General features: G+C 53.2%; 1 protein-coding gene across 4 annotated transcripts; it reads left to right on the top strand.

Annotated features, from left to right (window-relative positions):
- The first annotated feature begins 8,186 nt into the window (after positions 1-8,186).
- Positions 8,187-26,182, top strand: IMPDH1 (inosine monophosphate dehydrogenase 1). Of its 4 annotated transcripts, none has more exons than XM_036246950.1 (16): positions 8,187-8,456; positions 12,417-12,515; positions 14,569-14,617; positions 18,566-18,667; positions 18,814-18,888; positions 19,190-19,396; positions 19,532-19,619; positions 20,440-20,639; positions 21,265-21,355; positions 21,593-21,688; positions 22,901-23,044; positions 23,157-23,301; positions 23,623-23,766; positions 24,148-24,231; positions 24,796-24,812; positions 25,446-26,182. In XM_036246950.1, exons 1-16 carry the CDS (start codon positions 8,287-8,289, stop codon positions 25,556-25,558), a joined length of 1,824 nt encoding a protein of 607 aa, XP_036102843.1. In that variant the 5' UTR covers positions 8,187-8,286; the 3' UTR covers positions 25,559-26,182. The 4 variants fall into 4 exon arrangements, with proteins under 4 accessions (XP_036102843.1, XP_036102841.1, XP_036102845.1 ...); XM_036246948.1 differs by having other exon boundaries at positions 12,414-12,515; XM_036246952.1 differs by lacking the exon at positions 24,796-24,812 and having other exon boundaries at positions 25,446-25,537.
- The last annotated feature ends 1,759 nt before the right edge of the window (positions 26,183-27,941 follow it).

Raw genomic sequence — 27,941 nt, 5'->3', positions numbered from 1 at the left:
AGAAGACCGGCTTAGGCAGACAGGAGGGAGGCTGGGCTCTTTGCAAACTTGAGAACCCTCATGGCACCCTGGAAACTGAAAGGTACCCACAGCAGCCACTCCCTGTGCCAGGTGATGCAGTGACCAGGTGGGGTCTGCCCTGGCAGCCTGGGCCCACACTGGCAGCACGAGCACTCTGCATCCCTCTGCCTTCAAGCCCTGGGCAGGAGGCAAGGGTGGCTGGGGCGATGGTGGGGCGATGGTGGGGCTTGCTGCGGCTGGGATAATATCAGGGCCTCCCAGGCAAGAGAAAAGTGAGCTTTTCACATGGCTTACATTTTTCTTATGAGGCCAGGCTGGGAAATGGTTGGAAATAAAGGCCAGGGCAGGTGGGTGGACTACCCTCAAAGACAGGCTCTTGTTCCTCCTGTGCCCCTGGGGGTGAGGGGAAGGGCATCTCAGTGCAGAGGATGCTCTGGTCAAGGGTGCGAGGAGGAGCTATAGACTTGGTATAGATCTTTCCTGGATGGGTGACCCCCGCTTGTGGCTCCGCTCCACTCCACCCGCACCCATGCACCAACTCTTCATGACCGCAGCCTCATCCTCCCTGGAGACGCAAAAGCCCTGGAGGCCAAGGCTGGGACGAGGAGGGGTAAGGGAGTAGAGTCTTGGGGGTGGTGCCTGGGTACTGCTTCCTCCCACTGACCCCACTGCTTGGACATGGGTGGCTGGCAGAGGTGGGATTGAGACCCAGGCTCGGGCTCCTCCTCCTGCAGGACCTCTAATCTCTCATCTTCACAGTTGTTCTTTCTCACGTGACTTCACTCACCTCCCCAGTGTCTGGGCATAAGTGGATGAGTCCTGAGCCTGTGGCAGCACCTGGCAGTCCAGTTGGTGCTTTCCCCAAATCCCAGGACCCACATCATCTCCTCTGGCCTAAAACCCTGCCTCACTTTCTTTTTTTTTTATCCTCACCCGAGGACATTTTTCCATTTTTTGTTCATGTAGAGTGGGAGGGAGAGAGAGGAACAGAGAGAGAGAGAGAAACATCGATGTGAAAGAAACACATCGAGTGGCTGCCACCTGCACGACTGATCAGAGCCGGGGACAAACTGCAACCGAGGTACATGCCCTTAGCAGGAACCGAACCCGGGTCTCTCAGGACTGCAGGCCGACGCTCTAACCACTGAGCCAAACCGGCCAGGGCCTGCCTCACTTTCTTTTTCCTGCCCTTCATTCTCCTTTCTGACCCTTCTCCTTGATGCTGCTCCAAGTCCCTTCTTCCCCAAATGCAGATTGAAGAGGAGAGATACCAGCCAGAAAGTGAAGTTGTGTGCTGATCTCTGGGATCTGGCTCCTCCGTCCTCAGACGCACACCAGCCTTTGTTCTCTTGGTATCTTTGCCCTGCTCCTCAGAGTGTCTGATGGGGTCCTCCCGGTTGTGCCTATCGCTCCACCAGGTGACATTTTCTCCACATTTCAACTGCTCTGGCAACACTGTCTCACCTGTCCCAGCCTCTTCATTCTGCTACTCCTGTGCTGTGGCTTCTTCGCCCACGGTGATGGTGTCCTGGCCTCCAGAAGCTATTTATATTGCCCAGCGACTTGTCGGCCCAGCTAGTCTGTCGACTGATGCTCCATATCAACTGTGTGTTTGTGCTCTTGAGAATATGATTCCTTTTTCTACCAGTTTCTTTCTGTATTTCTTGCCTGAGAAGTGTGTGTGTGTGTGTGTGTGTGTGTGTGTGTGTGTGTGTGTAGGTCTCTGTAGGGTGTATTTTCAAATCAAGACAGAGAAGGCCAGCTGGATTCAGGGCAGAAGGAAGCTTCTGTTTGGGTGATGCCTCGATGGTTCCATTTGGCTCCTGGTGGCAGACAGCAGGGCGACGTGGGGCCTGGCCCAGGTAAAGCGGACTACAGTGGGGAAAGCCCAGGACACAGGCAAGAGGAGGACAGGCTCCCACTCCCCTCCCAGGGACCCCCTGGAGCTCCTCTGTGCTGTGGTTCCTCAGATTTCACCGGAGATGTGCTCTCCTGACCCGCCCCGCAGGTGTGGAGACAGTGCTCTCTCCAGGGGCAGGACCGTCCCAGCTCTGCCTCAGCACTTTGGCTCATGCGACCTTCCCTCCTTGGAGTGCCCCCTCCAGGCCCCTCCCGTCCTCCACCCTAACTCCTTCAAGACCAAGTCCATCCCCTCTCCTCTGAAACCTTCCGGATTATTCCGGTTGATGGCTGTTAGTCTCTTCTTTCAACTTCCATAACTCTCAGAGTGAGCATTACCCAGTTGCATGTGATTACATCAAGGGTTCTCAACCTCAGCACCACTGACATTTTGAGCTGGATAATTCTTTGTCGTGAGGGGCTGTCTCGTGCATTTTAGGGTTCCAGCAGTATTCCTGGCCTCTACCCGCTAGACATCAGCAGTACCCCTCCAGCCGTGACGACCAAAAATGCCTCCAGACATCGCTATAAAATCGCCCCAGTTGAGCCCCAGTTGGTCTTGCTCAGCGGTTAGAGCATCCACCTGCGGTCTGGAGAGACCCGGGTTCGGTTCCTGCTAAGGGCACATACCTCAGTTGCAGTTTGTCCCCAGCCCTGGTTGGGTCGTGTGGGTGGCAGTCACTCGATGTGTCCCTTTCACGTGGATGTTTCTCTCTCTCTCTCTCTCTCCCTCCCACTCTATCTGAATAAAATATCAAAAAATGTCCTCGGGTGAGGATTAAAAAAATAAGTAAATAAATAAAATAAAATCACCCCAGTTGAGAACTATTACCTTTTTTACTCTTTAGCTTTTATTTATTTATTTTTCAATGTTTTTTGGTATGTGCCCCTAGAGGGAACCGAACCCAAGACTCTCTGGTCCGCAGGTCGGTGCTGAGCCAAACCGGCCAGGGCCTCTTTAGTTTTTAATATTTCATTTTTCTGGCTAGATTCTTTTGTATGCCCTAATGTCCCCAGCACACTGTAATGTCATGTGCTTCATAGCTATCTGTTAAACAAATCAACACATGCTTTTCAAAATTAAAAGTACAAGTAGAGCCCGGCCAGTGTGGCTCACTGGTTGAGCATCAACCCATGCACCAGGAGGTTGCTGGTTCAATTCCAGGTCAGGACACATGCCCAGGTTGTGGGCCCGACCCCCAATGGGGGGCATGCAGGAGGCAGCCAATCCATGTTCTCTCTCATCGATGTTTTTATCTCTCTCCCCCTTTCACTTCTCCTCTCTCCAAAAATCAATAAAGGGGAAAAAAAGTACAAGTAGAAGTTATATTATAACTAATTTTAGGTCTATGCTACACTGGGGTAGAGATATTCATATTTGCTCCTAAAAGGTCAGTCTGCTCTCTTACCACACTCAAATCTTAGAAACAGTTAATTTTTAGCAAGAAACTTTGCTATATCTACTGCAGAAATTTTGTTACAATAAATGATACCCACAACAAAAATATTTCCAAGCTAAACTCCATGTGTTTCAAGTGATACTTATTCAGATCCAAATCTGAGTTACAAAATAATCTGAGCCATCCTTTGAAGTCCACTGCAATGGGCTGTACCTTGTATTATTCTCTGTGGATGGTGCCAGCTTCCCTGCGAGGGGAGAGAACATAAGAATTACTAGGAAGATTTTTAAAAGTTCAAGCCATGGAGTAAATAATTCCTACCTGGGCTCCACTAATCATCACTCTCTGACTGTGCACAAACTGCTTAACCTTCCTGAAATTTAGTTTCCTTACCTGAGAAATGGGCATAAATAGTGGGAAGTAGTGAGGATTCGTGAAAAAAGTATGCTGAATGCTTATCCTAGTGTCTGATACTTACATGCTCAATGTTGGTCTCCCTGCCACTAGTTTTAGTCTAATATTATGGTCATCCTTGCTTTTTCCTCCTTCCTACATTGTGGGTGACTCAAGGCCAAAAACTGTATCTACTTCCTCTTTACACCCCTCTAACACTTAAGCACCTACAGAAGCTTTTCCATATACTTTTGATGAATGGACTCTGCACTTGACTCCAGAAAATCTGGAAGGTGAAGGTGTACAGACAGACTAGCACCTGGACTGACCTCCACCCCTCAATTTTATTTTATTTAAAAAAGTTTTTTTATGGATTGATTTTTGAGAAAGAGAAACATCCATTTGTTGTTTCACTTATTTATGTATTCAGTGGTTGCTTCTGTATGTGCCCTGACCAGAGATCAAACCCTCAACCTTAGCTTATGGGGATGAAGTTCTAACCAACTGAGCTACCCAGCCAGGGTTATACCTCAATTTTATGGCCCCTGTAGTAATTGCATCCTAATCCTATACATGTATTGATTCATGTACTTTAGTTCAAGCTGGAAAGGACTTTCTACAAGATGTAATCCAATACTCTCGTTTCTCAGACCATGAAACAGGCCCAGTGAGGATACATAAGTCTTTCATATACAAACAACTGAAACAGTCTATTGTCCTGCTGGCTCTAGGAAGATTATATAGTTTTGCTTTAGGTCTGGCTTCTTCAAATAGTTCCTCTAGATCACAGTTTCTAGATCTCAGCACCACTGACATTTGGGACTGGAAAACTGTTTCGAAGTACTGTCCTGTGCACTGCAGGATATTCAGTGGCGTTTCTGGACTCTACCCACTAGATGCCAATCATATGCCTTCTACCCCATTAGTCACAAACATCAAAAAACGTCCCCAGACACTGCCAAATGTCCCAGTGAGACATTACAGTAGGTAAAATCCCTTCATATGAAATGCTGAAACCCTCAGGTTATCCCATCAAAATGTGATTATTTTGATGAATAGTTTGCTAGCAAATCTCATTTGTAGTCAACGAGCTCTGGAGAAAAGGCAGAGCCACTCTACAATGAGCACCGGGTTTCAATCAGGACTCAGGCCCACTCATTGTGTATCATTTATTTATCATCTCTGTCTACTTCCAGGGCCTTGGAAGTAGAACATGACTCATTCCTTTCTCAGAACAACTGACCATATTTTTTTGTGTTACTCATGAATCTGGGCTATATGGAGGGGTGTCCTCCTCATCAGAGCCCTTCCCACATTATCTTCTTTTTATTTATTTTTTACCCTCACCTGAGGACATTTTTTCAGTTTTTGTTCAGATAGAGTGGGAGGGAGGGAGAGAGAGAGAGAGAGAGGGAGAGAGAAAGAGAGACAGAGAAACATCGATGTAAAAGTGACACATCGAGTGGCTGCCACCTGCACGACCCAACCAGGGCCGGGGACAAACTGCAAATGAGGTACATGCCCTTAGTGGGAACCGAACCCGGGTCTCTCTGGACTGCAGGCCGATGCTCTAACCGCTGAACCAAACCAACCAGAGCTATTTACTTATTTTTATTAATTTATTTTTGTTACAGATGTTTCTCCTTTTTCTTTTCCTTTCTTTTTTTTTTAAATCCTCACTTGAGGACATTTTTCCATTTTTTGTTGAGATAGAGTGGGAGGGAGAGAGAGGAAGGGAGAGAGAGGGAAACATTCACGTGAAAGGGACACATCAAGTGGCTGCCTCCCCCACGATCCAACCAGGGCCAGGGACCGAACAACAACCAAGGTACATGCCCTTAGCCGAAACTGAACCCGGGACTCCCTGGTCCACGGGGCCAACGCTCTAACCTCTGAGCCAAACTGGCCAGGAGTCCTTTTTCCCCCATTGACACCCTCCCCACCGCCTCTGCTACATTATTTTCTGAGTGCCTGTTTTTGTCTGTATTTTGAGCCAAGAAATGTATGTGTTATCTCGCTAATGGCAAAGCAACCTTATGAGACAGTTATTATTAACGCCATTTGAAAGATGAGGAAACTGAAGCTCAGAGAGGGTCATGACTTAGGTAATTATATAGTAACAAGCCAGCTCTGACCGGTTTAGCTCAGCAGTTAGAGCGTCGTCCGGAGGACTAAAGTAGCAAGCCAGATTTGGACTTAGGCTCACCTAATTGCCAGTCCTAGTCCTCTTTGATAGGTTCTGAACCTCCCTTGTTTAATCAGAAACCTGTGGTTTGGCTCTTTTTGTGTATAGAATGAGCAGTTCATAAAAAGGGATCAGAAAAATGACTTTATCATTGTGTACAACTTTGATCTGTCCACCGTTGCCTCTTTGAGAGATCTACAGGGACGTGGAAATAATCTTGTTATACAAAATTGTGTCAGTCCATTCAGGCTGGTATAACAAAAAATACCACAGGCTAGCGTAAACAACACTCACTTCTCACACTTCTGGAGGCTAGCATGTCCAAGAGTCAATGTCTGGTTTGAGCTCACTTCTTGGTTCATAGATGCTGTCCTTGCATGACAGAAGGGACAAAGGAGCTCTCTGAGGTCTCTTGTAAGTATTCTCATCCCATTCATGAGGGCTCCATTCTCATGGCCTATGCACTTCCCAAAGGTCCTACCTGCAAATACCAACACACTGGGAGTTAGGTTTCGACATACAATTGTGAAGGAACACAAACATTCAGTTTGTAGCAAAAATCTTGTCTAGAATGGCACTACAGTGACAAGATTTCACATGGGGCCCAGCGTCAGAGAAACCATTTTAATCCTGAATCTGGGCAGTGGGTGTATACATAGGAAAAGGTACTGGGCAGGATAAAATTTAAGATCTTGTCATTGGCCCTGGCCAGGTAGCTTAGTTGGTTAGAGATATGCCAAAGTTGTGGGTCTGATCCCTGGTGAGGGCACATACAAGAATCAATCAATGAATACAGAATGCACACATAAGAGGAACAACAAACCTTTCTCTCCTCTCACTCTGCCTCCTCTTTCTCTAAAATTCAGTGTAAAAAACTTACCATTATGTGCCCTGGCCTGTTTAGCTCAGCGGTTAGAATGTCAGCCTGGGGACCAAAGAGTCACGGATTCTATTCCGGTCAAGGGCACGTAATCGGTCCCTGGCTCTGGACAGGGTCCTGTGGGAGGCAACCAGTCAATGCGACCCTCTCACACTGATGTTTCTCTCTCACCCTCCCACTCTATCTGAAGATAAATGAAAAAATATCCTCGGGTTAGGGTTTAAAAACAAAATGAAAATTTACCATTATGTAAATTCACTTTCCCTTGGTTTTTTTTTTTTTTTGACACTAACATTTATTTTATTTTTCCATCAATTTTGCTTTGTGAAATAGTTGCTGACCCATAACTCTGCTTATTTGAAATGCACCCCATCATTCAGTGTTTACCATTTGCTCCCTCAGATTGTCAGCTTTTCAAAAGCATGTGGTATAAGAATTGTTAGCTTTATCTTATCTACTGTCTTCTCAAAGGAATTGCCCGAGGGCAAGGACTCTTGCTTTTCCTTGCCACCTTTGCTAGGTGCTCAATCACTAGTCAACAATAACAGTGATGACAGGAAAATGTGTGCTTTCCAGTCAGCAGGTGAACAAGTCTGAGCCCCAGCGCGCTCAGCCCCACTCCCCGGTTGTGGGGTACCCCAAGCGAGGGCAGTCAAGGACCTTTTCCTTAAGGAGCCTGCAGCCTTCTCTCTTCCTTCCTCTTCCTTCCTCTTCCTTCCCCAGGCAGTGGCAGGTAAGAACCGAGGAAAAGCTACTCTCCCCGTCTAAGGATGTTTGCTGAGCCCAGCCGCTGTGCTCAGTGGGTTGAATGTCCTCTCATGGGCTGAGAGGTCCTGGTTCCATTCCGGGCAAGGGCACAAGCCCGGGTTGCGGGCTCGACCCCCAGTGGGGGGCGCGCAGGAGGCAGCCGATTGAGGTATCGGTGTTTGAGGTTTCTCTCTCTCTCCCCCTTCCCCTCTCTTTCTAAAAAAAAGGATGTCTGTTGAATAGGCGAAGAAGGCATAGGCGAAGGTAGGTGGCTGGTCCCCGCTTGTCTTGCCTGGCGAGGGAGGCCCGAGGCTGGCCGGTCCGAGGCTCTCCGAAGTAGCATGCTGACAGGCAGAGGGACCGGCACAAACCACGAAGAAAAGCCTAGTCTCTGAAGACACCCTGAGCCCCTTTCCCCCTCTGGTTTTCCTCAGAAGGGACCGGGAGAACCTGGAAGGTCCAGGTCCAGAAGGCGGGGAAGGGCCGGGGTCTCCTCGTTGGTTCCTGGATAGTCGAGACCAGCCGTTCTTGGCAGCCGAGAGGAGGGGCAGCGAGGAGCTCAGTGCCGGGGAGGACTCCGGACCTCACCCCCACCCCGAGCTGCCCCGCCCCGGCACTCGAGCCCCGCCCCCGGCACGCAGGCCCCGCCCCGGAGGCCCTGCTCCCTCGGGGGATGCAGCTAGGCTGTGCTCACTCCCCAGCCGGGGCCGGGGAGCCTCCAGGCTGAGAGGCTCCAGCCCGCCCCGAACCGTGACCTCCGCATGGAGGGGCCGCTCCTTCTGCCAGCCGGGTTGGGGCCGCTCCCGCCGCCGCTGCAGGGAGGCGGAGCCGCCTCTGTTCCGGAGCCTGGAACCCGGCAACACCCGGGACACGAGACGGCGGCGCAGCGGTACAGCGCTCGCCTGCTGCAGGCCGGCTGCGAGCCGGAGAGGTGACGCCCAAGGCAGAGCGCGCGGGGCGCACCCGGGGCGGGAGCGGCGGCCCGGGGAACCTGGGGGCGCTGCGGGGGAGGGGAGGGGCAGACCCCCAAACCCTTGCTTGCCCTCTTACCGCCTTAACCTCTAACTTCCCGAAATCGGGGTCAGACCCCGCGCACCCAGCTTTGGTTGGGGCATGCAGGCGGCCACTGTACAAAAGGGTTCGGGGCTGCGTTGCACCCGGGAGCGAATTGGAAAAACGCTCCCTGAAATCTTAGCCCTGGATCAGATCTTGACTATACAGCTAACGACACCTGGCCCGAGTGGCTTCAACTACAGGGGTTCAGACAGTGCTTGTTGGAGTTTCTGCTCAAGTTTGCTTACTCCTCAGCTGTTTCCTCCTAGATCTATCTTCAGAGTCCTCTTACTGGCAGGTGTAGGTGTCCAGATGGATGGCCTTCTCAGAGCCATGTGAGGACAGTGTCCTCTCCTCACTGAGGCTGCCAGTGAAGCTCACTTCAGGGTCTCTCCTAGGATTCAGGACCCACTCCTACCCTTAGTCTGCTGGGGTCTGTAAGGGTCATTGAAGGAAGAGTGGGGGCGTTGAGCTGGGTCCCCAGGGGAATGGCTGAAAAGGAGACAGTAGCTAATCTCTGGATTGTATCACAGCTTGAAATGCAATCCCACTGTCCTTCCGGTCCAGAGGATTTGGACTTCTTTCTCTGCCCCATCTGTTGGTGCTCAGCAGCTTGGGGAGGTGACCTGGAAGCTGGGTTTGGGTGGCGGTTGGGGGGGGGGGGCGTTCTGAGGGAATTAGCCCTGCAGCCCTGCCAGGGGCTGGCTGATTATGTAAGAACTTTTAACAGCTTAAGGAGTGCTGGGTGAAGCCCTGCCTGCCCCTGTAGGCTGTCTCACTAGGATTGATTCAGGTTTGGGCAACTCCCACCTTCCTCCCACCCTAGAAATCCAGCTACTGGGGCTCAGGATGGTAGGGAGAGGCCACAGGATTTGGGGGAGTGGGCTGGAGCACTTGGGGTTTGATGGAGGCAGTGCCTTGGCTAGAACAGGTATTGCAAAAGTGTCATATCAGAACTCAGACTAGGCCCACATAGGAGCATCCCTTCTCTGCACCTAGTGGCCATCCCCAGCCCTCACCAAGCTCCAAAGAACCTGTATAAAACCTGAGCCCCAGGCAGGTGGTGTAATGAGATTCAAAACCTGCTGGCTAGACCTCCATCTGCTGTCACTGGCTTAGCGCTATGGGTAGAGGACAAGGTTCCATGAGAAGTTCTGGGTTTGAGGTCAAAGTTATGTTTTCTGGCTTGTACTTGGGCAAGTCATGTCCACTGTCCCAGCTTAACAACACCAATGTTGTTACAGCACCCCCCTCCCCAGCCACCTCACAACTCCCCTAAAAATGTTTTGAAGTCTTGTCCATTCAAACAGCCCAGACCAGATAAAGACCTCTGGGCTCCCTGCATGGACTTTGGTGTCCAGCTAGAACACCAGCCTCCCCCCCCCCCCCAACAGCCCTTTCTTGGGCTGAGGCGGCCCACTGTTGCCTGGGTGTCTCCTCCCCATGGAGGAAGCAGCTAGGAAAGATCAGGAAGAGGGAGGAGGAAGGGGGGAGTGGATTAACAGTCTCTGGAAAAGGACAGCCTAACCTAGAACTGCGTCATCCAGCAGCTTAGAGTAATAAGGAGCCCTGACTTTGATCAAAGCAGGAGGGAGTGTGGGGCAGCAGGAGAAGAGAAGTAGAGCTGCGAGGTCTGTTGTCATCAGGAAGGGGACTCTTCCTACAACTCAGCCTAGCAGCCTCCTCCCCCTGGTCCAAGTTCTAGGCTGGGGCACAGGTCACTAGAGATGGCAGAACCCAGCTGTTATCCTGGACTCCAGCCCTGGTGGAACCCTGAATGGTACCCTAGCCATTTCTGACCCATGCTATAGGGAATAGTGACCCAGAGCAGGTTCCCCAGAGACACAGAGAGATCACATGGTCAGCCTATGCTCTCTGCTGCAATGCCATTACCTGGGGTGCTATTACTCTGAATGCCACAGTGCTTTCTCTGGTTGGTCTCACTATTCTGCTTCCAGGTGATCAGTAAGAGTCCCAGTGCTGGTTCCCTCAGGATAACTCCCTCCCCTATATGGCACATGCCCTCTAGATGGGCTTTTAAGAGCGGAGAAATCAGAAGCGCTCCCCGGGCATCCATGGCAAGGTAGCCTCAGCAGAGAACCTCAGCAAGCCAGCTCTCTTCCTGCCAAAGCCAGAGGGCCTTCAGAGGCCCCCAGCAGGAGCCCTCCTTGGGGATCCCTGGTGGGGAGGGTCTGTGATTTTCCAGTACTCCACAGTAAGAGGAAAGAGGACACTGAAAATCTGTGAACTCCTCCAGCATTCCCAGCCTTACTGCCCTATCTCTGTGAGAAGCCTCCCCTCCCCTTTGCACACAGATGGAACAGTCTGTGTTTTCCTGGTAGGGTCCCCTGGGGGAGGTGGGGGGGCGTCACTGGGGGAGGCTGGGCATCCCAGGGAGCCTCCTCTGGGCCTGGCTGCCACCCCACAGCTGAGAGGTAAACAAACCCAGCCTCCCAGGGCTGGGGAGGAAGGGAGGGAGCATCACAGACAGCCACCTTCCCAGGGAGAGGACTGTATCCCTGCCCAGCCTTTCACCTCACCAAGAAGTGAGCCATGGAGACCACAGGAAGAGAAGGGAGGAACCAGGGAATTTGGGTGGGGGAATCTACTCTCTAGCTTTGGTCAGGGAGTAGCATTAGCAATCACCTAATAAGGAAGGGTCTTCCCCCTGCCTCCCCATCTCCTCCTATTTGAATCAATTTGCTACCTAATCTTTCTACCCCCAGGTAGGCATCTGGGTCTTTCTGAGCCCATAGGACCACCAAACTTCTGCTTTGGCTAATTCTCAAAACTTCTTTAGCCTTTGTCCTAATTTGTATGCATATTTACCTGCCTAAACCAGGCCTGTGATCCTCCCTCTTCTTCCCACCACACTATCCTCCCAAATGAAAACGAATTTATCTTTCTGATATGCATACCACTTTCTGAGCTGGGGACAGGGAAGTCAGACTGAAACTTTGGACAGGAGTCCCCGACCCCTTTGCTTTCTGGACTGTAGGTTTTGCATCTGTAAAGTGGGGGTACCTAATAATTGAATTGCCAATTAAATAGATTGTAGAGTGAATGTGATTATTAATAAAAATGCCTTGTAAACTGCTTCAAGGCCACCCAAAGGTCAGGGAGTGTCATAGTTAAGAATGCCCTCTAGGAATGATGTCGGGTTGGGGAAGGTGGGGCAGGCTACACTGCAGGGAGGGTGCTGCCTCAACCTCTTGTGTGTTGGGTAGCTGTTGGCCCAGACAGTTTCTCAGGACTCCGGACTCAGGTCAGAGTCTGGGCCTTAGTCTTGGGAAGGACAAACCGTGTAAGAGGTACCCTTGGGGGTGGGGAGTAGGCCCAAGGGAGACTCGGGCCGGTGGAGGCCAGGTGGACTGGGGTGGCCCAGTTAGGGAGTGAGCCTGGGGACGCGCTGTAGGGGGCCTAGGAGGCGGGGCCGGAGGCGGGGGCGGGGGGCGTGCCTCGGTCTACCTCAGTCCCCCCCCTCACCGGACTCGCGCCCCCGGGACCACTGGGCCACTGTCGGAGGCCCAGGTCGTGTGTGCGCGCGCGCGCGCGCGGCAGCGACGGGGCCGGGCTCTGTGGGTCCCATTGTGCGGCGCTGGGCGGAGGCGGCGGGCTCCCGGGGGAGGGGCGGGAGGGGAGGGCGGCGCCCTGGGCCAGCCTCGCAGCTGCCGCAGCCCCCGCCCCCAGCCGGCCCGGCCCCCGGCACCGCGGCGGCAGCGTGGCCGCGGCGTCAGCAGCAGCAGCAGCAGCAGCAGCAGGAGCAGCAGGAGCAGCAGCAGCAGCAGCGGGACGGCCCGCGCTGGTGTTTATGTCGGGTCGCGGTGTCTCCCAGCAGCATGGCGGATTATCTGATCAGCGGCGGCACCGGCTACGTGCCCGAGGATGGGCTCACTGCGCAGCAGCTCTTCGCCAACGCCGACGGTCTCACCTACAAGTAAGCGTGGGGGCCTCTGCCCCACCTGAGTGCGCGTACCCACGCGCCGCGATCCCCCGACTCCGGCCCTGCACGTGCACCGCTCCCCCTTCGGTGACAGCCGCGTTTCCGGCCGGATAAGAGCGACTGGGGCGGAGGGGGGAGTGGGGAGGGCTGGGCAAAGGAAGGAAGGCGGCCCGTGCTGAGAGCAGACGGACGTGGCACAGCGACATCGCGGCCCTAGGTGCCATGCTCCGTTTCTCACAAGATCCAGGTCCAGCCTGGCCCCCCTCCCCCTCTCATGGGCATATTAGCTGCATGAAGGGGCCTTGAGATGTGTGGGAACGTGAGATGTGGGAGTTATGGAGACTTTTCCCAGACCTTGGTCCAGGACATCCTCTCACTCGCTCACAGCGTCACTGGGAAGGCAGAGGGGGCCTGGAGATCAGTTAAGGCAGCTGCTTGGATGTTGTCCCCAGGAGAGGCCCAGTTGGACAGTTGAGATGTCTTCTTTTTTACACCGTTCAATCCTCCTTCCATTTGTGCCCCTGCTGGCCCACAGGTTAGCACTAGTGCCCCCCTGGGAATGAGTATTCTGTGACTGCTACCCCCAAGGCCACCCTACTTGGGATTGTGGAGGAGATCAAGACCTTTCTATTTGCCTGTGGCTTAGTTTGCTTTTCCATGGGCCCTAGGCCAGTTGTCCTGCGGGCTGCAGGCCTGGCACTAGCTCTTCTTTTGGCTGCAGGGCTGTGTCCATGCCAGGAAGGAGCATCAGAACCTTGGGACTCGGGCAGAGTGGGGATGCTGGCCAGCTAAGAGCACCCCTGTCCTGTCTCCTGCCAGTCCCTGGCCTTGCCTGTAAGTGCTCTTGCTGGACAGGCAGTTTCCCTAGGCACCAAGTGTCTCCTCCTGCCTGCCCACAGCTGAAGTGTGGACCAGGTGAGGGAGGTATATAATACCTGGAAAATGCCAAGGGGCCCAGACTTTTGCATTTGTTCTCCAGCCTGTAAGTGAGCCACAGAGCCTCTTCGCTGTCCAGAGGCAGTTAAGGTTCTTTATTTCTTTGACAGTCTTTGATGAGGGAGGAGGGAGTATCTCTTTGATATATTTTTACTGAAGTCTGCCAAAGAAACTTCCTAGGGAAATTTCTAGGCGTGGCGCTTGGCCTCAGGGGCAGGTTAAAGATCCCACCCCTCCCATTCACCCTGTTGCTTTTCCTTCCTATACTAGGGTGCCTACTACTTTGCTTAGTCAGGTTGGGAGTTTTCCTGAAGCGTCGTGGATTGAGCCCATGGGGCCCCCAGGCTGTGGCACTGCACTTTGCCATACCTGTGTAGGCCTGCACTCCCTTTCTGGGGTTTGCTATGATCATGGCCCACTCTAGTATTAGCAGCGGCCATGCTTTGGCTGGGCCCTGGGGTTCTGGTCCTAACTGTAAGACTCTTTCCTCCCCTTTCCCATCTCAGGCCATGCCTGTTGGTTGCTCCAGTTCATCTGGGCAAACACGTACCAGTGCCTGCTCTGTGAGAACATGCCCTGCCTGCACTCAGCCCCCTGGGGTCTCTTGAGCTGTTCTGAAACCTATGTGACTGAGCAGCCCAGACACTCGGCTGTGTGCAGCCAGTCCGGTGCTGTGTGGTGTTCATATCATGCTGCACTTCTCAATTGTTCTCAGGTTCATTCCCTGTTGACTTATTGTCTCCCTCCATCAAGATTGAGTAGTTTTCAAGGGCCGGCAGTATATCTGCCTCATGTGGCATTATGGGAACTTCTATGTTCCTTGATGAATTCTGAGCCCTGGAGGCAATGGGCATTTTGGGCCAACTGCCTTGGTGGCACCCCAGGTCCATAGACCTTCCACTGCCTTTGTCTGTAGCTCTCTGAGCTGGAATCAGCAAGATGCTAGTGGAGGGCACAAGAGTGGTTCAGCCCTGAAGGGGCAGCAGGGACCACAGGACTCCAGTCTCTGTCCCTCTCCCTACTCCCAGGCTGCCTCCCCTGGCATGGCCAGGCCCTGCCCCTTTTAGGTACCTCTTTTCACCCAGTAACACTCACTTTTCTCTCTTCATAGCGATTTCCTGATTCTCCCAGGATTCATAGACTTCATAGCTGATGAGGTGGTGAGTACCTCTTCTGCTGATTTCTTGCTTGAGGGCAGGATGTAGGAGAGATTTTCCTTGGGAATGTGGTGGATGTAGCCCTTATTGCTTCCAGAGAAGCTGGCATAGTGCAGTGGGTTATACTTAATGGGGCAGAGGCAGCTGTGGGCATCAGGGGTATCCTGAGTGGTGGGCCTGGCCCAGAGCCAGAGGGCTCTCTGTCACTGGCAGAGCCTTCCATGAGGTTCAGAAGGGACGGGGGTAGGCATGCTTGTGGCTGTCTTATTACCATAGACCGGAAGGATCGGGTTTTGTCTGAAATGCTGAGCAAGGACATGATAGAAGCCAGTAAAATTATGGAGACTGAATTGCATGGACAGACTTGTTCATGGATCCAAATATACAAGAACTGGCAAGAGCCCTGGCCTGTTTGGCTCAGCGCTTAGAGCCTAGGCCTGAGGACCAGTGGGTCACAGGTTTGATTCCTGGTCAAGGGCACATACCTGGGTTGCAGGTCTAATCCCCAGCCCTGGTCAGGGTTGTGTGGGAGGCAACTAATTGATGTATCTCTCTCACATCGATGTTTCTCTTTCTCTTCCTCCCTCCCTTCCACTCTAAAATCAATGGAAAAATATCGTTGGGTGAGGATTAACAACAACAATAACAAAAACTGGCAAGGAGGTTTGAAGAAGTTAGATTTCTGACAAATATAAGGAAACATAGTGCCTTCTTGCCTGAGGGGTTCAGCTGTGAGCCAAGTGAATGAACAGTGTCTTAATGCAGTTAACATATGTTGATCCCACAGAATCCAGGGTGGGTAGTGCCGATGGTTATAAGTCATTTCACGGAAAAGTTAGAATATTTTATCATGAATTCATACACACGAAAAAAATTGTTTCTCTTGTCATTGTTATCATTGATATTTACTTTGGTCTGAGTCTCATGAAAGGCCAGAGGGCCCTGGCCGGTTTGGCTCAGCGGTTAGAGCGTCGGCCTGCAGTCCAGAGAGACCCGGGTTCGGTTCCCGCTAAGGGCACGTACCTAGGTTGCAGTTTGTCCCCGGCCCTGGTTGGTCGTGCAGGTGGCAGCCACTCGATGTGTCCCTTTCACATTGATGTTTCTCTCTCTCTCTCTGTTCCTCTCTCTCCCTCCCACTCTACCTGAACAAAAAAATGGGAAAATGTCCTCAGGTGAGGATAAAAAAAAAAAAAAGAAAGAAAGGCCAGAGGGCCTGAGACACTGGGACAGCATAGGTCCAGCCTGTGTAGCCAGTGCTGACACAAACAAATTTTTAAGGGGAAGTTTGTGCTATTCTGGATGTTTGCCTATGACAGCAACAAGGAAGCCTTCACAGCTCAGCTGTTCAGTTTAACAAAGTTTACTAAGCATCCTAGCTTTGTGCCAGACCCTGGGCAGGTGCTAGGAAGAGAAGGATAGAAAAGATCCCTCCCAGCCAGCGAGGGTCTCCTGTCCTGTGGCCTCTGTCAGGAAGGCTGTGGCTCTTTTGTGGTGTGATGGGAGAGGAGGAGGAGTTTTCTAGACCACGGGTCCAAGGTTCTGAACTGGGGTCTGTGGATGGACTTCAGGGGCCTATGAATCTCCAAAAATTATATGCCAAAGTCCGTCTGAGTGTTTTGGGGCCTAGGATCCTTAGCTGTTGGCCCTGAATCTCATGACCTACCCATATCCATACCGTTCATGCGCAGAAGCCTCCCGAATGTATACTTGCAGCCCTGACCTTTCCTTGAGCTGCGGTCCTTTAGTCACCTACCTTCCTGGATGCCTAAAGACTTCTTCCCATGCCTTCCCCCTCCCAGTCAGCAGCATCTCCTCATGGACCTGTCAGCAGTCTCCTTGGTGGTCCCCTGCCTCAGGTTTTGTCACCTAGAATCCATTCTCCACATTGGATCCTGAGTGACCTCTTTATTTTTTTCAAATACATTTTTATTTATTTTATTTTATTTATTATTTATTGTTTGTTAATTCTTATCCAAGGATATTTTTCCATAGATCTTTTGTTTGTTTGTTTTTTTATCCTCACCCGAAGACATTTTCCCATTTTTTTATTCAGATAGAGTGGAAGGGAGAGAGAGGAAGAGAGAGAGGGAGAAACATCGACGTGAAAGGGACACCTTGAGTGGCTGCCACCCACACGACCCAACCAGGGCTGGGGACAAACTGCAACCGAGGTACCTGCCCTTAGCGGGAACCGAACCCGGGTCTCTCTGGACCACAGGCCGACACTCTAACCTCTGAGCCAAATTGGCCAGGGCAATTTTTCCATAGATCTTTTTACAGAGAGTGGAAGGGAGGGAGGGAGACAGAGAGAGTGAGAGTAACATCAGTGTGAGACGCATGGATTGGTTGCCTCCTGCACAACCCTGACCAGAGCCTGGGGATCAACCCAGGTACTTGACCTTGACCAGAACGAACCCGAGACCCTTTGGTCCGAGGTCTGATGCTCTAACCACTGAGAAAACTGGCCAGGGTTATTTACATCGATTTTAATTCTTATTTATTTATTTATTTATTTATTTATTTATTTATTCCTCACCTGAGGATATTTTTCTACTTATTATCAAATAGAGTGGGAGGGAGGGAGAGACAGAGAGAAACAGTGATGTGATAGAGCCACATCGACTGGTTGTCTCCCACCCCAGCCCACCAGGGCTGAGGATGAACTGCACCTGAGGTGCGTGCCCTTGGCCAGAATGAAACCAAAGACTCATTGGTCCCCGGGCCAATGTTCTAACCACTGAGCGAAACCGGCCAGGGCTACATTGATTTTAGAGAGAGAGGAGCGGAGAGAGAGATAAAAATATTGGTGAGAGAGAAACATCAACATTGATAGGCTGCCTCCTGTATGCCCCCTGCTGGGGATAGAGCCTGCAACCTGGGTATGTGCCTTGACCAGGAATCAAACTGGTGACCTCTTGGTGCATGGGTGGATGCCCAACTACTGAGCCACACTGGTCAGGTCTGAGTGACTGCTTTAAAACTTCATCAGCCTTGGCTGGTTTGCTCAGTGGTTAGAGCGTCAGCCTGCAGACTGAATGGTCATTAGTTAAATTCTTGGTCAAGGGCATGTACCAAGGTTGTAGGTTTGATCCCCAGCCCCTGTTGGGGTCATGTGGGAGGCAACCAATCAATGTGTCCCTCACATCAATATTTCTCTCTCTTTCTTCTTCCCTTCCACTCTCTAAAAATCAACGGAAAAATATCCTTGAGTGAGGATTAACAAAAACAAATAAAATAAAATAAAATAAAATAATGAAATAAAATAAAATAAAATAAAATCATGTCTCTCCTCTGCCTGAGACCCTGGCAGTGGTTTCTCATCCCTCTGGCTTTGAAGGCTACACTTCCTTGCGCCCACCTGCCTCTCAAGCGATCACCCCATGGGCCCCTGCCTTTCTCACTTTCCTCAACTCCACTTGCCTTTTTCTTTCTCTTTTATTAAAAGAAAATATATTTTTTATTGATTTTAGAGAGAGAGAGATAGAAACATTGATGAGAGAGAATATTGACTGGCCGCCTCCTGCATGCCCCTCACTGGGGATCAGGTCCACAACTTGGGCGTGTGCTCTGACCGGGAATCAAACTGGCGACCTCTTGGTGCATGGTTTGATGCTCAACCACTGAGCCACCCCTGTCCAGGCCGCCTTTTTCTTTCTTAAATACACCTCAGGAAGGCTTGGAGTCAGAGGTTGGTTTCACAAACAGCTCTGTCTTCCTGGAACCATAGTCCCTCAGACTTTGGCTGCTACTTGTCATCCCCGAAGAATGAGGCATTTCTGACCACCACATCCCTCTTCCACTTTGCCTTCTTGCTTTTCTTTGGAGCCTTCATCCTGACTGAAATAATTTCACACGGCTATATTTCTAGGTGTCGGGTACATATAGGAGCTCGGTAAATGTTTGCTGAATGAATGGTAAACCTCTTCACATAGACTGTGCTTCCATCCTCAGGACCTGACTTCAGCTCTGACTCGGAAGATTACGCTGAAGACGCCGCTGATCTCCTCCCCAATGGACACTGTGACAGAAGCTGACATGGCCATCGCCATGGCTGTGAGTTGGGCACCTGGGTGGGGACCCCAGGGTCGAGGGGACTGAATAGGGTGGCTGGCATCAGGGGGAATTGGAATCAGAGCTGGGGTTTTCAGAGTGAGGAGGGGTGGGCCCCTATCTCTGACCATGCTTCCCTTCCACCCCAGCTAATGGGCGGTATTGGTTTCATTCACCACAACTGCACTCCAGAGTTCCAGGCCAATGAGGTGCGGAAGGTGAAGGCAAGTACCAGGCCCGTCCCCAGAAAGAAAATGCCACCTGGAGGCCCCCAACTCACAGACCTCCTCAGCTTCTCTTGCCCACTCCGCAGGCTGGTGCGTTCCCTTGCTGATGGCTGTGGGGGCTTGTCTGCCCTTCTCAATAGGGGCACAGGACCCAGCCCTCACTTCCCACTGGCCCTTCACTCCACTGAGGGCCCTGGCTCCTCTGGCATGACCAGGACAATCTCTGCCCCCTGTGACCAGGCTGTACAGCACCTCAGGCTTTCTTCCAGCCTTTTCCTTCTCCTGTCTCTGCCCACAGAAATTTGAACAGGGCTTTATCACGGACCCCGTGGTGCTGAGCCCCTCACACACCGTGGGTGACGTGCTAGAGGCCAAGATTCGACATGGCTTCTCTGGCATCCCCATCACTGAGACAGGCACCATGGGTAGCAAGCTGGTGGGCATCGTCACTTCCCGAGACATCGACTTTCTTGCAGAGAAGGACCACACCACCCTCCTCAGTGAGGTACCTGTAAGGCAGGGAAAGCGTGGCTGGGGCAGAGAGAGGGCCCCAAGGTGTCTGTGACCAGGGACCAGAGGGAGGTCTGGCTCCCTTCTCTCTCACCTGCCAACCTGCAGGCAAATGTTCCTGGTCCCACAGGTGATGACACCACGGAATGAGCTGGTGGTGGCTCCAGCAGGTGTGACATTGAAAGAGGCAAATGAGATCCTGCAGCGCAGCAAGAAAGGTACCAGGGTGTAGGCAGAAAACGCAAGACCTTTCTGCAGCCTGGCTTCTGGTACCTCAGTTCCCCCTGTTCCTTCCCAGCCTTGCAGGTTGTCCCAGCAACTAGCCTGGGCCTTGGGGAAGGTTTGAACAACCCCAGGCTGGGCATAATTCCTGAGATCCTTTTCTTGGCTTAGGAAAACCTGTCCCTTATTCAGCATTTCACAGTATGTTTCCCCAAAAAAACTAGTCCTCTGAAATGTTCATCAGGAAAAAAAGGGCTCTGTGGTCTTATATGTCTGAAAAATATTCTTTTCTATATTCCCCATCTGGCATAAAGAATTGTACATTAGCTTGTTAAAGGCTCTGAGAAGTCCTGAAGTTAATTTTATTTGACACTGGGGCTGTTGACATAATATTCATCAGGTCCCTGTGGGAGACTCTGGGACTTGTTTCCCTGGCCAGTACTGGTTTCTCTGGGGATAGTATTGTATGGGCACACGCTCCTCCCTGCAGGACAGCCTCACGTCTGTGCTCTGGCTAGGCGTTTTCGACCACTGTGGCCTGTGGCCCAGCAGGTGAAAGGCTGCCAGTGCTCAGGGGCTGCCCACCCCAGCCTGGCCAGGCCACAGGGCAGGATGAGCTCCAGGAACCCACTTGGCTGCAAGGTTTCTTTGCTTCCTGTTCCTGGGGAAGAGTTCCAGGTCCCTAGGAGTGCTTCCTGGGTGGGTGCTGTCACCTAGTGGCTGGTGTGGGAACTTAGTGGGATCTCCGGCATGGTCCACCCCACTGTCCAGCTCCCAGAGGCTGCTCCTTCGTCTCACCTCTGCATTCCTCCTCAGGAAAACTGCCCATTGTCAATGATCAGGATGAGCTAGTGGCCATCATTGCCCGCACCGACCTGAAGAAGAACCGGGACTACCCTCTAGCCTCCAAGGATTCCCACAAGCAACTGCTGTGCGGGGCGGCTGTGGGCACCCGCGAGGACGACAAATACCGCCTGGACCTGCTCACCCAGGCGGGCACCGATGTCATAGTGCTGGTACAGGCACCGCCCTGAAGCCGGAGTGGTTCAGTAGAGTAGAGGCTTAGGAAGATCCAGGTTCGCCTCTAATTAAGCCTGGAGTCAGAATTAGAAGGGTCAGTGGTACCCCGACAGCTAAGACCAACTGGGGGCCCCTCCGAGGGCCTTCTGGGCTGCTCATAAGTTGACCCTGATGGTTAGAGCTCACTTTCCTGGAGAACCTCCCACTTGCCAGGCCCTGCACTGAGACCTCCATCTCATTCAATCCTCCCAGTAACCCCCTGAGGTGTAAACCACGCCCTTTGTCAGATGAAGGAAGGGAGGCTGAAGAGGTTAAGTACTTTCATTTGGTTAGTGAATTGGTGGGAACAGGAGAGAGCCCGGGCAACCTTGCTGTGAGGACCGGTTGATCAGTGGGTGTGACAGGGCTTTGTCTGCTCTGAAAAGATACATGAATGGTCCTCACCTTGGGGGGAAAAGCAGGCTCTTTTGAAAATCAGCTGAGAGCTGTCAAGTGTCTTCCAAGAAAAAAAAAAAAGCATTCCCACATTTTTAAAAACAATTTCAGGAGTTTGTCCACTCAAGGGCCCCCTCCCTCAGGGAATATCCTCAGGCATCATAGCATCATGTCCTCTCCTCTCAGGATTCATCCCAAGGGAACTCTGAGTATCAGATCGCCATGGTGCACTATATCAAGAAGAAGTACCCCCACCTCCAGGTGATTGGGGGAAACGGTGAGTGTGGAGCTCCCCCTCGCCTCTGGCCCTTGCCCTCTCTCTGTGTAACTCCCCAACCTTCAGCATCCCAAGGCGGTAGCATCATCTCTCCGTGGGGGCCAGAGGGCTGAATGCATGGGCTTTGGTCACTGCAGGTGGGGTGGGTTAGACAGGGGTCCCAAAGAGCTCCAGGGCGGGGAGCATCTCATCCTCATACTGTCCTCTCCTTGCCACTGATCCCACCTCCCGTCCCAGTGGTGACAGCAGCTCAGGCCAAGAATCTGATTGATGCTGGTGTGGACGGACTGCGTGTGGGCATGGGCTGTGGCTCCATCTGCATCACCCAAGAAGGTGGGTGTAAGGAGAAGAGTGACTGCCACTTGGAACACCCCAATGGTCTTCCACAGGCCCCGGGCCTCGCTCTTGTCCCACGGATGCATGCTGAGTGCTTGCTCTCCAGCCTCCTTCCTGGCATGGTGGGTTCAGGGGTGAATCGGGTCAGACTGCCTGTCTGGTCTGCTGAGGTTATCGAGAGTTTTGGGTGTGTGCCAGTCGCTTCTCAAATTCTGGTCAAAAAGACCCAACCTAGAGGCCCAAGGCTGGTGTGACTCCTTCTCTGAAGTGCTTGTTAGAAGCTTGCACAGGGTTTGGATTAGCTTTGTGACAAGGCAGATACTTAAGACATGGAGATATCATGTCCTTGAATGTCTCAGGATATACACTTTATCACCATGTGGTGCTAGTGAGGGAGGGGGTTCCGCTCAGTCACAAAGCCCTTTTGTGGGGTAGATTCTTGAACTTGAAGAGGGGGAGCGTGCGACCCTGACCAGGTGTCCTGACTGATGGGTCCTTGCTTGGCCTGAGGGGAATCGGTCTGGCCCCTCTAGTGAGGGTCATTTCTCCAGAACACAAGTATCGGTTTGGGCTTCTCTGCTCGAAACATCTCCCTTTCGGGTCTTCAGAGCCTCTGCTTTTAAGTGTCTACCCTTCACCTTAGCTGACCACTGTGGTGAAACATGGGCCTCTGTTTAGTCACTTAACAAATACTAATTGAGTACCTGCTATGTGTCGGCACTGTTCTGAACCTGGGGATGCAATAGGGACAAGACAAGAGACCTTTCTGAGAGCCCTCTTCCCTACTTTATCCGGCCTTGCCTCCATCCCTACATAAGTGCTGCTTCCTTGGTATCCTGTTAGGACCGTACACTTAAGGACTTTGGACAGTGAGACTTAAGCAAATGCAAGGCATTATCCCCAAGGAGGCCTGCGTAACAGGTTTTGCAAATGAAAGCCTTGAAGGGGAACTTGTATGTGAGGAGAAGTGAGGCTGAGGACCACCAGGCCTGAGTGTGCCAGTGTGGGGGTGCAATACTCTGAAGACCAGTACTGACCCCTCCCCAACCACAGTTCCCCATAGTGCTGTCGTGGGTGGGGTGGGGTGAGTCTGTGGAGTGACAATCACCCTAGTGTTATTTGCTGCCACCTATCTTGTCCCTCAGAAACATCATCCAGCCCTGTCTCTCTGTTGTCATTGACATCTCTGTCTTATGTCCCCTTCCGCAGTGATGGCCTGTGGTCGGCCTCAGGGCACTGCCGTGTATAAGGTGGCTGAGTATGCCCGGCGCTTTGGGGTGCCAGTCATAGCTGATGGTGGCATCCAGACCGTGGGGCACGTGGTCAAGGCCCTAGCCCTTGGAGCATCCACAGGTAAGGGGTTCTGCTGGGGATTGGGCAGGCCAGTGTGGGGCTGGGAGCTGGGCGGGGGCAGCAGGAGGGCTGTGGGCTAGAGCCACTGACCCGGCGCCTGCCCCCATCGCAGTGATGATGGGCTCCCTGCTGGCTGCCACCACGGAGGCCCCTGGCGAGTACTTCTTCTCGGATGGAGTGAGGCTCAAGAAGTACCGGGGCATGGGCTCCTTGGATGCCATGGAGAAGAGCAGCAGCAGCCAGAAACGATACTTCAGGTACCCTGTCCCTGGTCCCGGGCCCCAGGCAGATCAGCTCACAACCCGTCAAGGGTCCACACATGCTTTTGATTTCCTAAGGTGGTGCTGAATCTCCACATTATATTTCTGGAAACTGAGTCACTGGGCACAAGTAACAGACCTGGGACAATACCTGGGCCTCCTGACTCAGAATCCATGCTTTTTTTATGCTTTAGCCCAGGGAGTGGCTGCTTTGGGGGTTCTTCTGGGTGGTATCCCCTCTGTTGGTGCCCTTGAGAGGTGGGATGGGGTCCCCTGAGCCATGGGCTGCCTGGCTCAGTCTCTCTGCCCTCCACACAGTGAGGGGGATAAGGTGAAGATTGCACAGGGCGTATCAGGGTCCATCCAGGACAAAGGCTCCATTCAGAAGTTTGTGCCCTACCTCATAGCGGGGATCCAGCATGGCTGCCAGGATATCGGTGCCCGGAGCCTGTCTGTCCTACGGTGAGTGCTGTGACTGGGGAGGGGGCAGGTAGGGAGCACCTGGAAGGATCCTTTTTATTCATTCATTCATTCATTCATTCATTCATTCATTCATTTTGAGAGAGAGAGAAAGGGAGAGGGAAAGAGAGAAACATCGATGAGAGAACATTGATTGGCTGCCTCCTGCATGCCCCGCCCTGGGGGTTTGGCCCACAACTTGGGCATGTGCCCTGACTGGGAATTGAACCTGCGACCTCTTGGTGCATGGGTCAACACTCAGCCCCTGAGCCACACCGGCCGGGCACCTGGGAGGATCTTGACTCCCCTATCCCCACTTCCTTTCTCTCTCTCTCACCCCTCTGTGCCCTTGGTGCCCTGGCCTGCACCATCGACCGCCTGCAGGTCCATGATGTACTCAGGAGAGCTCAAGTTTGAGAAGAGGACCATGTCAGCTCAGATCGAGGGTGGCGTCCATGGCCTGCATTCGTAAGTCTGGTGGCTTCCTTGCCCCAGCTGGCTGGCACTGGGTCGGGCGGGTAGGGCCATGGTTCAGAGGCTGAGCTGAGGTTTCAGGGACCCTATGGACAGTCTGTACCAGGGATGGATGCTGCTGCAGGAGGTCCCCATCACCCTCTTCTACATGGCCCACCCCACCCTTGAACCCTGTCCCTTAGCTCCTAGGCAGGCAGGCCCCTCTGCTCTCCTTGGGCATCTCCTCTGAGTGGGCATGAGAGATTTAGCCAATAGTCCCTCCTAGGCTCCTGCCCCTTGCTTCTGTAGAAGCTTGGTGGCTGGTGGCAGGAGCTGGCAGTGTTGGGCTCGTGCTGGTGGTGGCCGCAGGCAGGCAGGTATAGGCTGGGGGCAAGAGTCCCCTGGCGGGGAAAAGGGCACAGAGAGACCGGTGCCAGGGCCAGCGCTGGGGAGACCATGGGTGGGGGTAGTGCTAGTCGGCAGCAGTGGTAGCAGGCATGTGGCCCCACCTCGAGAGGACCTGTCCCCCAGCCATCGGCGGCATCTAACCTGTGTCTCTTTCTGCCCCATCCTCCGTAGCTATACCTTTCTGCCGTGTAAGTAACTGCGCTGCCCGGGCCAAGCGTAGAGTAGAGCAGGGGCACTTTGGGTGGGATCCGGGCTGGGGTGGGGGGAGGGATACTGCACTGGGGCTGGCGCTGGGTGTAATCATGGGACATAGACCTTAGGACTAGCGCCGTGGTAGGGGCAGCCAGTAGTGGCCCTTCCTCCAGCTGAAACATCCCTTCTGGAGTACAGGGACATGTCCTTGACCCTAGGCCTGAGGCTGCCCTGTCTTGGACTGACCTAGTGGCCACAGCGGCTAGGCCATGGTATGTGCCCGGGTGGAGTGGAGACTTGGGCAGCAGAGGTGCAGCCTGGTCTGAGCTTGCTCTGCTAGGATGGGCCACGCCTTCCCGAGCTCTCTCCACCCAGCACTGAGGACAGTCCGCTCGGCCATGGCTGTGGCCTGGAGGAGCGTGGCTGTCTCGGACCTCAGAGGACAGTCACAGGGCCTGCTCTTTCCCCCCTTCCTTCCCTCCATGGCTGAGAGGCAGGGACTTCTGCAGTTCACTGCCTCTCCTTCATCTGGGGACCGCCTGGCACCCCCAGGCCTGGGCAGGGGGATCTGGCAAGGGAGCAGCGTCCATCCACCCACTTTCAGTTTCCCTCTTGCCTTGTCCCCACAGTTACGAGAAGCGGCTATACTGAGGACGGTGGTGGAGGTGGTGGTGGAGGCCGAGGTGGCAGAGGGGGTACGCCCCAGGGTCCCCCTGTAGGAACAGCCTCCCTCCATAACTGAGCAGTCCACAGATTTGCACTATGGGTTCCCCAGCTCCTTTCAAGGGAGAAAAGAGGGGAGGCCCTGAGGGTCTGGGGCCCCTTGCTGGGCATCCCCCGCAGAGTCAGGACTGCTCCTGGGGCCTGGCTGCCCTGGGAGCCCCCACCCTGGGTTCCCCCTTCTTCAGCCCCTCTGAGCCCACCAGCCTGGGCTCTCAGGCCCTGCGCCTGCCTCAGGTCTTTTTTGCTGCAGCCTGCTCCGGCCTGGCTCCCTCCTCTGGGGCAGTGGCCCCTCCTAGCTTCTCCTGTAGGGTACTCTTCCCGCCCCCGCCCCCCGAAATGGTGCTCTCCTGGCCCTGCCTCTGGCTCCTTCCTGGGCTGCTGCCCCGTCAGCCATGGGGCACTTCTGGGCTCCTGACCTAGGCCAGAGGGAGGTCTCTGCCCCCTTCCCCTGGCCCTAGGCTACCTGTTCCTCAGGCCTCCCCCTGTTCCCTGCCCTGGGGAGGAAGCAGCCCATCATTCTTGACCCACCACCATCCCCAGGTGTACCATGCCCGCCCTCTCCTCCCAGCTACAGTTGAAGACTTTACCTTTGCACATTTTGAGTCATAGTTATGTCATTGTATATTAAAAAATCTGAATAAATCATGAGATTGCAATGCCTTTGCCATCCTGTCTTTGTCCCTTGTCCAGTGGGCAGCCGGCCCCCATTCTGCTGGTGAGCTGGAGCCCAGAGCCCCATCAGAGCCAGGCTGCGTGGGGGGCAGGCCCAGCTCCCCAGGAAGGTGCTGAGGGCATTGTGGTACTCTAGGGGGTGCTGGTCCAGGTACGCCACATGGCGAGAGGTCTCCCAGGCCTGCTGCCAGACGGCCAGCAGCTCCTGCGGGCAGGCAGTATTGCAGTGGCTATAGAAGACTGGCACTGGGGGCCTCATCGGCTGCCAGAAAGTACCCATCGCAACCTTGTAATGCTGAATGGTGCAGCCCGGCACAGGTGGAATTAGAGTAGGCTGTGGCCCTGACCACCAGGCCTAGGGCCTTGGTCTCATCAGCTGAGACACACCTGTGCATACCAGGTAGCAGGGGTTAACTCCCATCGTCCATATGCAGCTCAGGACCCACCTCCCAGCCTCAAACCCCTTCTGGTGGGATAGCCTTGACACATGGGCTGCTGAATATCCCGAGCTGGGGGTCCTGACTCTTGTAGTTGGGTAGTGGTTACACAACTGTCCTGCCGAAGTACAGACACCACTCGGGGCAGAAGCAAAGAAGATGGGTTACTCTGGTGTTGGGAATGAGCAGAGGGTGCAGAAGGCCCTTGTTCACAGTGAGCTGGAAACACCCACATGGCTACAGGGAGGGGTTGCCTGAGTAGCCATGCCAGCACCTGCCCTCTCCCAGGCCCTTCCTGAAAGGGCCACTCGGCCTGGGGCCAGCCCTCCACTGGGGCATTTCCCAGCTTTGTGGCATTGTCAGGGATGAGAAGGAAAGAGCTGATGGTGGCAGGGCTGCTGGGCAGGTTCAGAGCTGGTTCAAGAACTGTTCCAGGAGTTGTTGCAAAGTGACTGGGTCACGGAGTCCTCGGAGGCCTTGTGCCCTGGAGTCTGTGCCTCCGTGAGCTCCTAGAGTCCAGCATGACCCAGCTGGCCGGCAGAAGTGTGCCTGGAGACCAGGGGGTGGTAAAAGGTGAGGGGATGGGCCCAAACGAGGTCATGTTTCATGGTTTGTTTGGGGCATTGGTTTACCAAAACCATATGGGAAGCAGCTTGACCAACAGCTGAGATGGAGAAGATCTAAGGGTTTTTTTGAGAAACCCTTATGGTTTTCTGCATCAAGGATGTGATTCAAAGGGAGAATTTTCCTTTTAAACTAGATCTAATAGGCCAATTAGAGCCAACCAATAGGGTGGTTTACCTGGTAACGATGAATCGGTAACTTGAGTATGTTAGCATTCCTTTGGCCCTTCCAGAGGCAGTGTAAACATAGTGGTCCCCAAACAAACCCAGAGGCCCAGGATGGGGTCGGGGCCTCTGAACTGTCACTCAGCCTCAGGTGACTCTGATACATACCAAAATTTGAGAATTCTTCTCTTGGAGGAAATTCGTGCCTCTGGTCATACGAGTTCTGAGACTCTTCCCAAAGCATGTGTCCTGAGAAAAGAATGTCAGATAATACAGCACCCACCTCGTGGCCCATTGTGGGGGTATGGGAGAGAATTTATAAAGGTTCTAGGTGCTCGGTCTCATGTCCTGTTTGGCCTCCCCTTTCCCAGAGAATGGAAGCTGGAGATGAATGCATGCCAGGCTGAACCCAGACAACATGCTCATCCTGGGTTGTAAGTTCAGCCGCAGTTGGGGAGGCCCAGGTGGGACAAGGGGTAGGAAAGCCACATCAGGTGGACGTTCA

Source organism: Molossus molossus, unplaced genomic scaffold (assembly GCF_014108415.1).
Source record: "Molossus molossus isolate mMolMol1 unplaced genomic scaffold, mMolMol1.p scaffold_m16_p_7, whole genome shotgun sequence".
NCBI lineage: Eukaryota > Metazoa > Chordata > Mammalia > Chiroptera > Molossidae > Molossus > Molossus molossus.
Note: the sequence above shows the minus strand (reverse complement) of the source record. Positions and strands in the feature narration are given on the sequence as shown.

Coding starts and splice junctions, on each gene's coding strand:
- IMPDH1 (XM_036246948.1), top strand. CDS start 8,287: ATGGAGGGGCCGCTCCTTCTGCCAGCCGGGTTGGGGCCGCTCCCGCCG. Junction 19,397..19,531: donor ACACCACCCTCCTCAGTGAG/GTACCTGTAAGG, acceptor CTGGTCCCACAG/GTGATGACACCACGGAATGA. Junction 23,767..24,147: donor CGGAGCCTGTCTGTCCTACG/GTGAGTGCTGTG, acceptor GACCGCCTGCAG/GTCCATGATGTACTCAGGAG.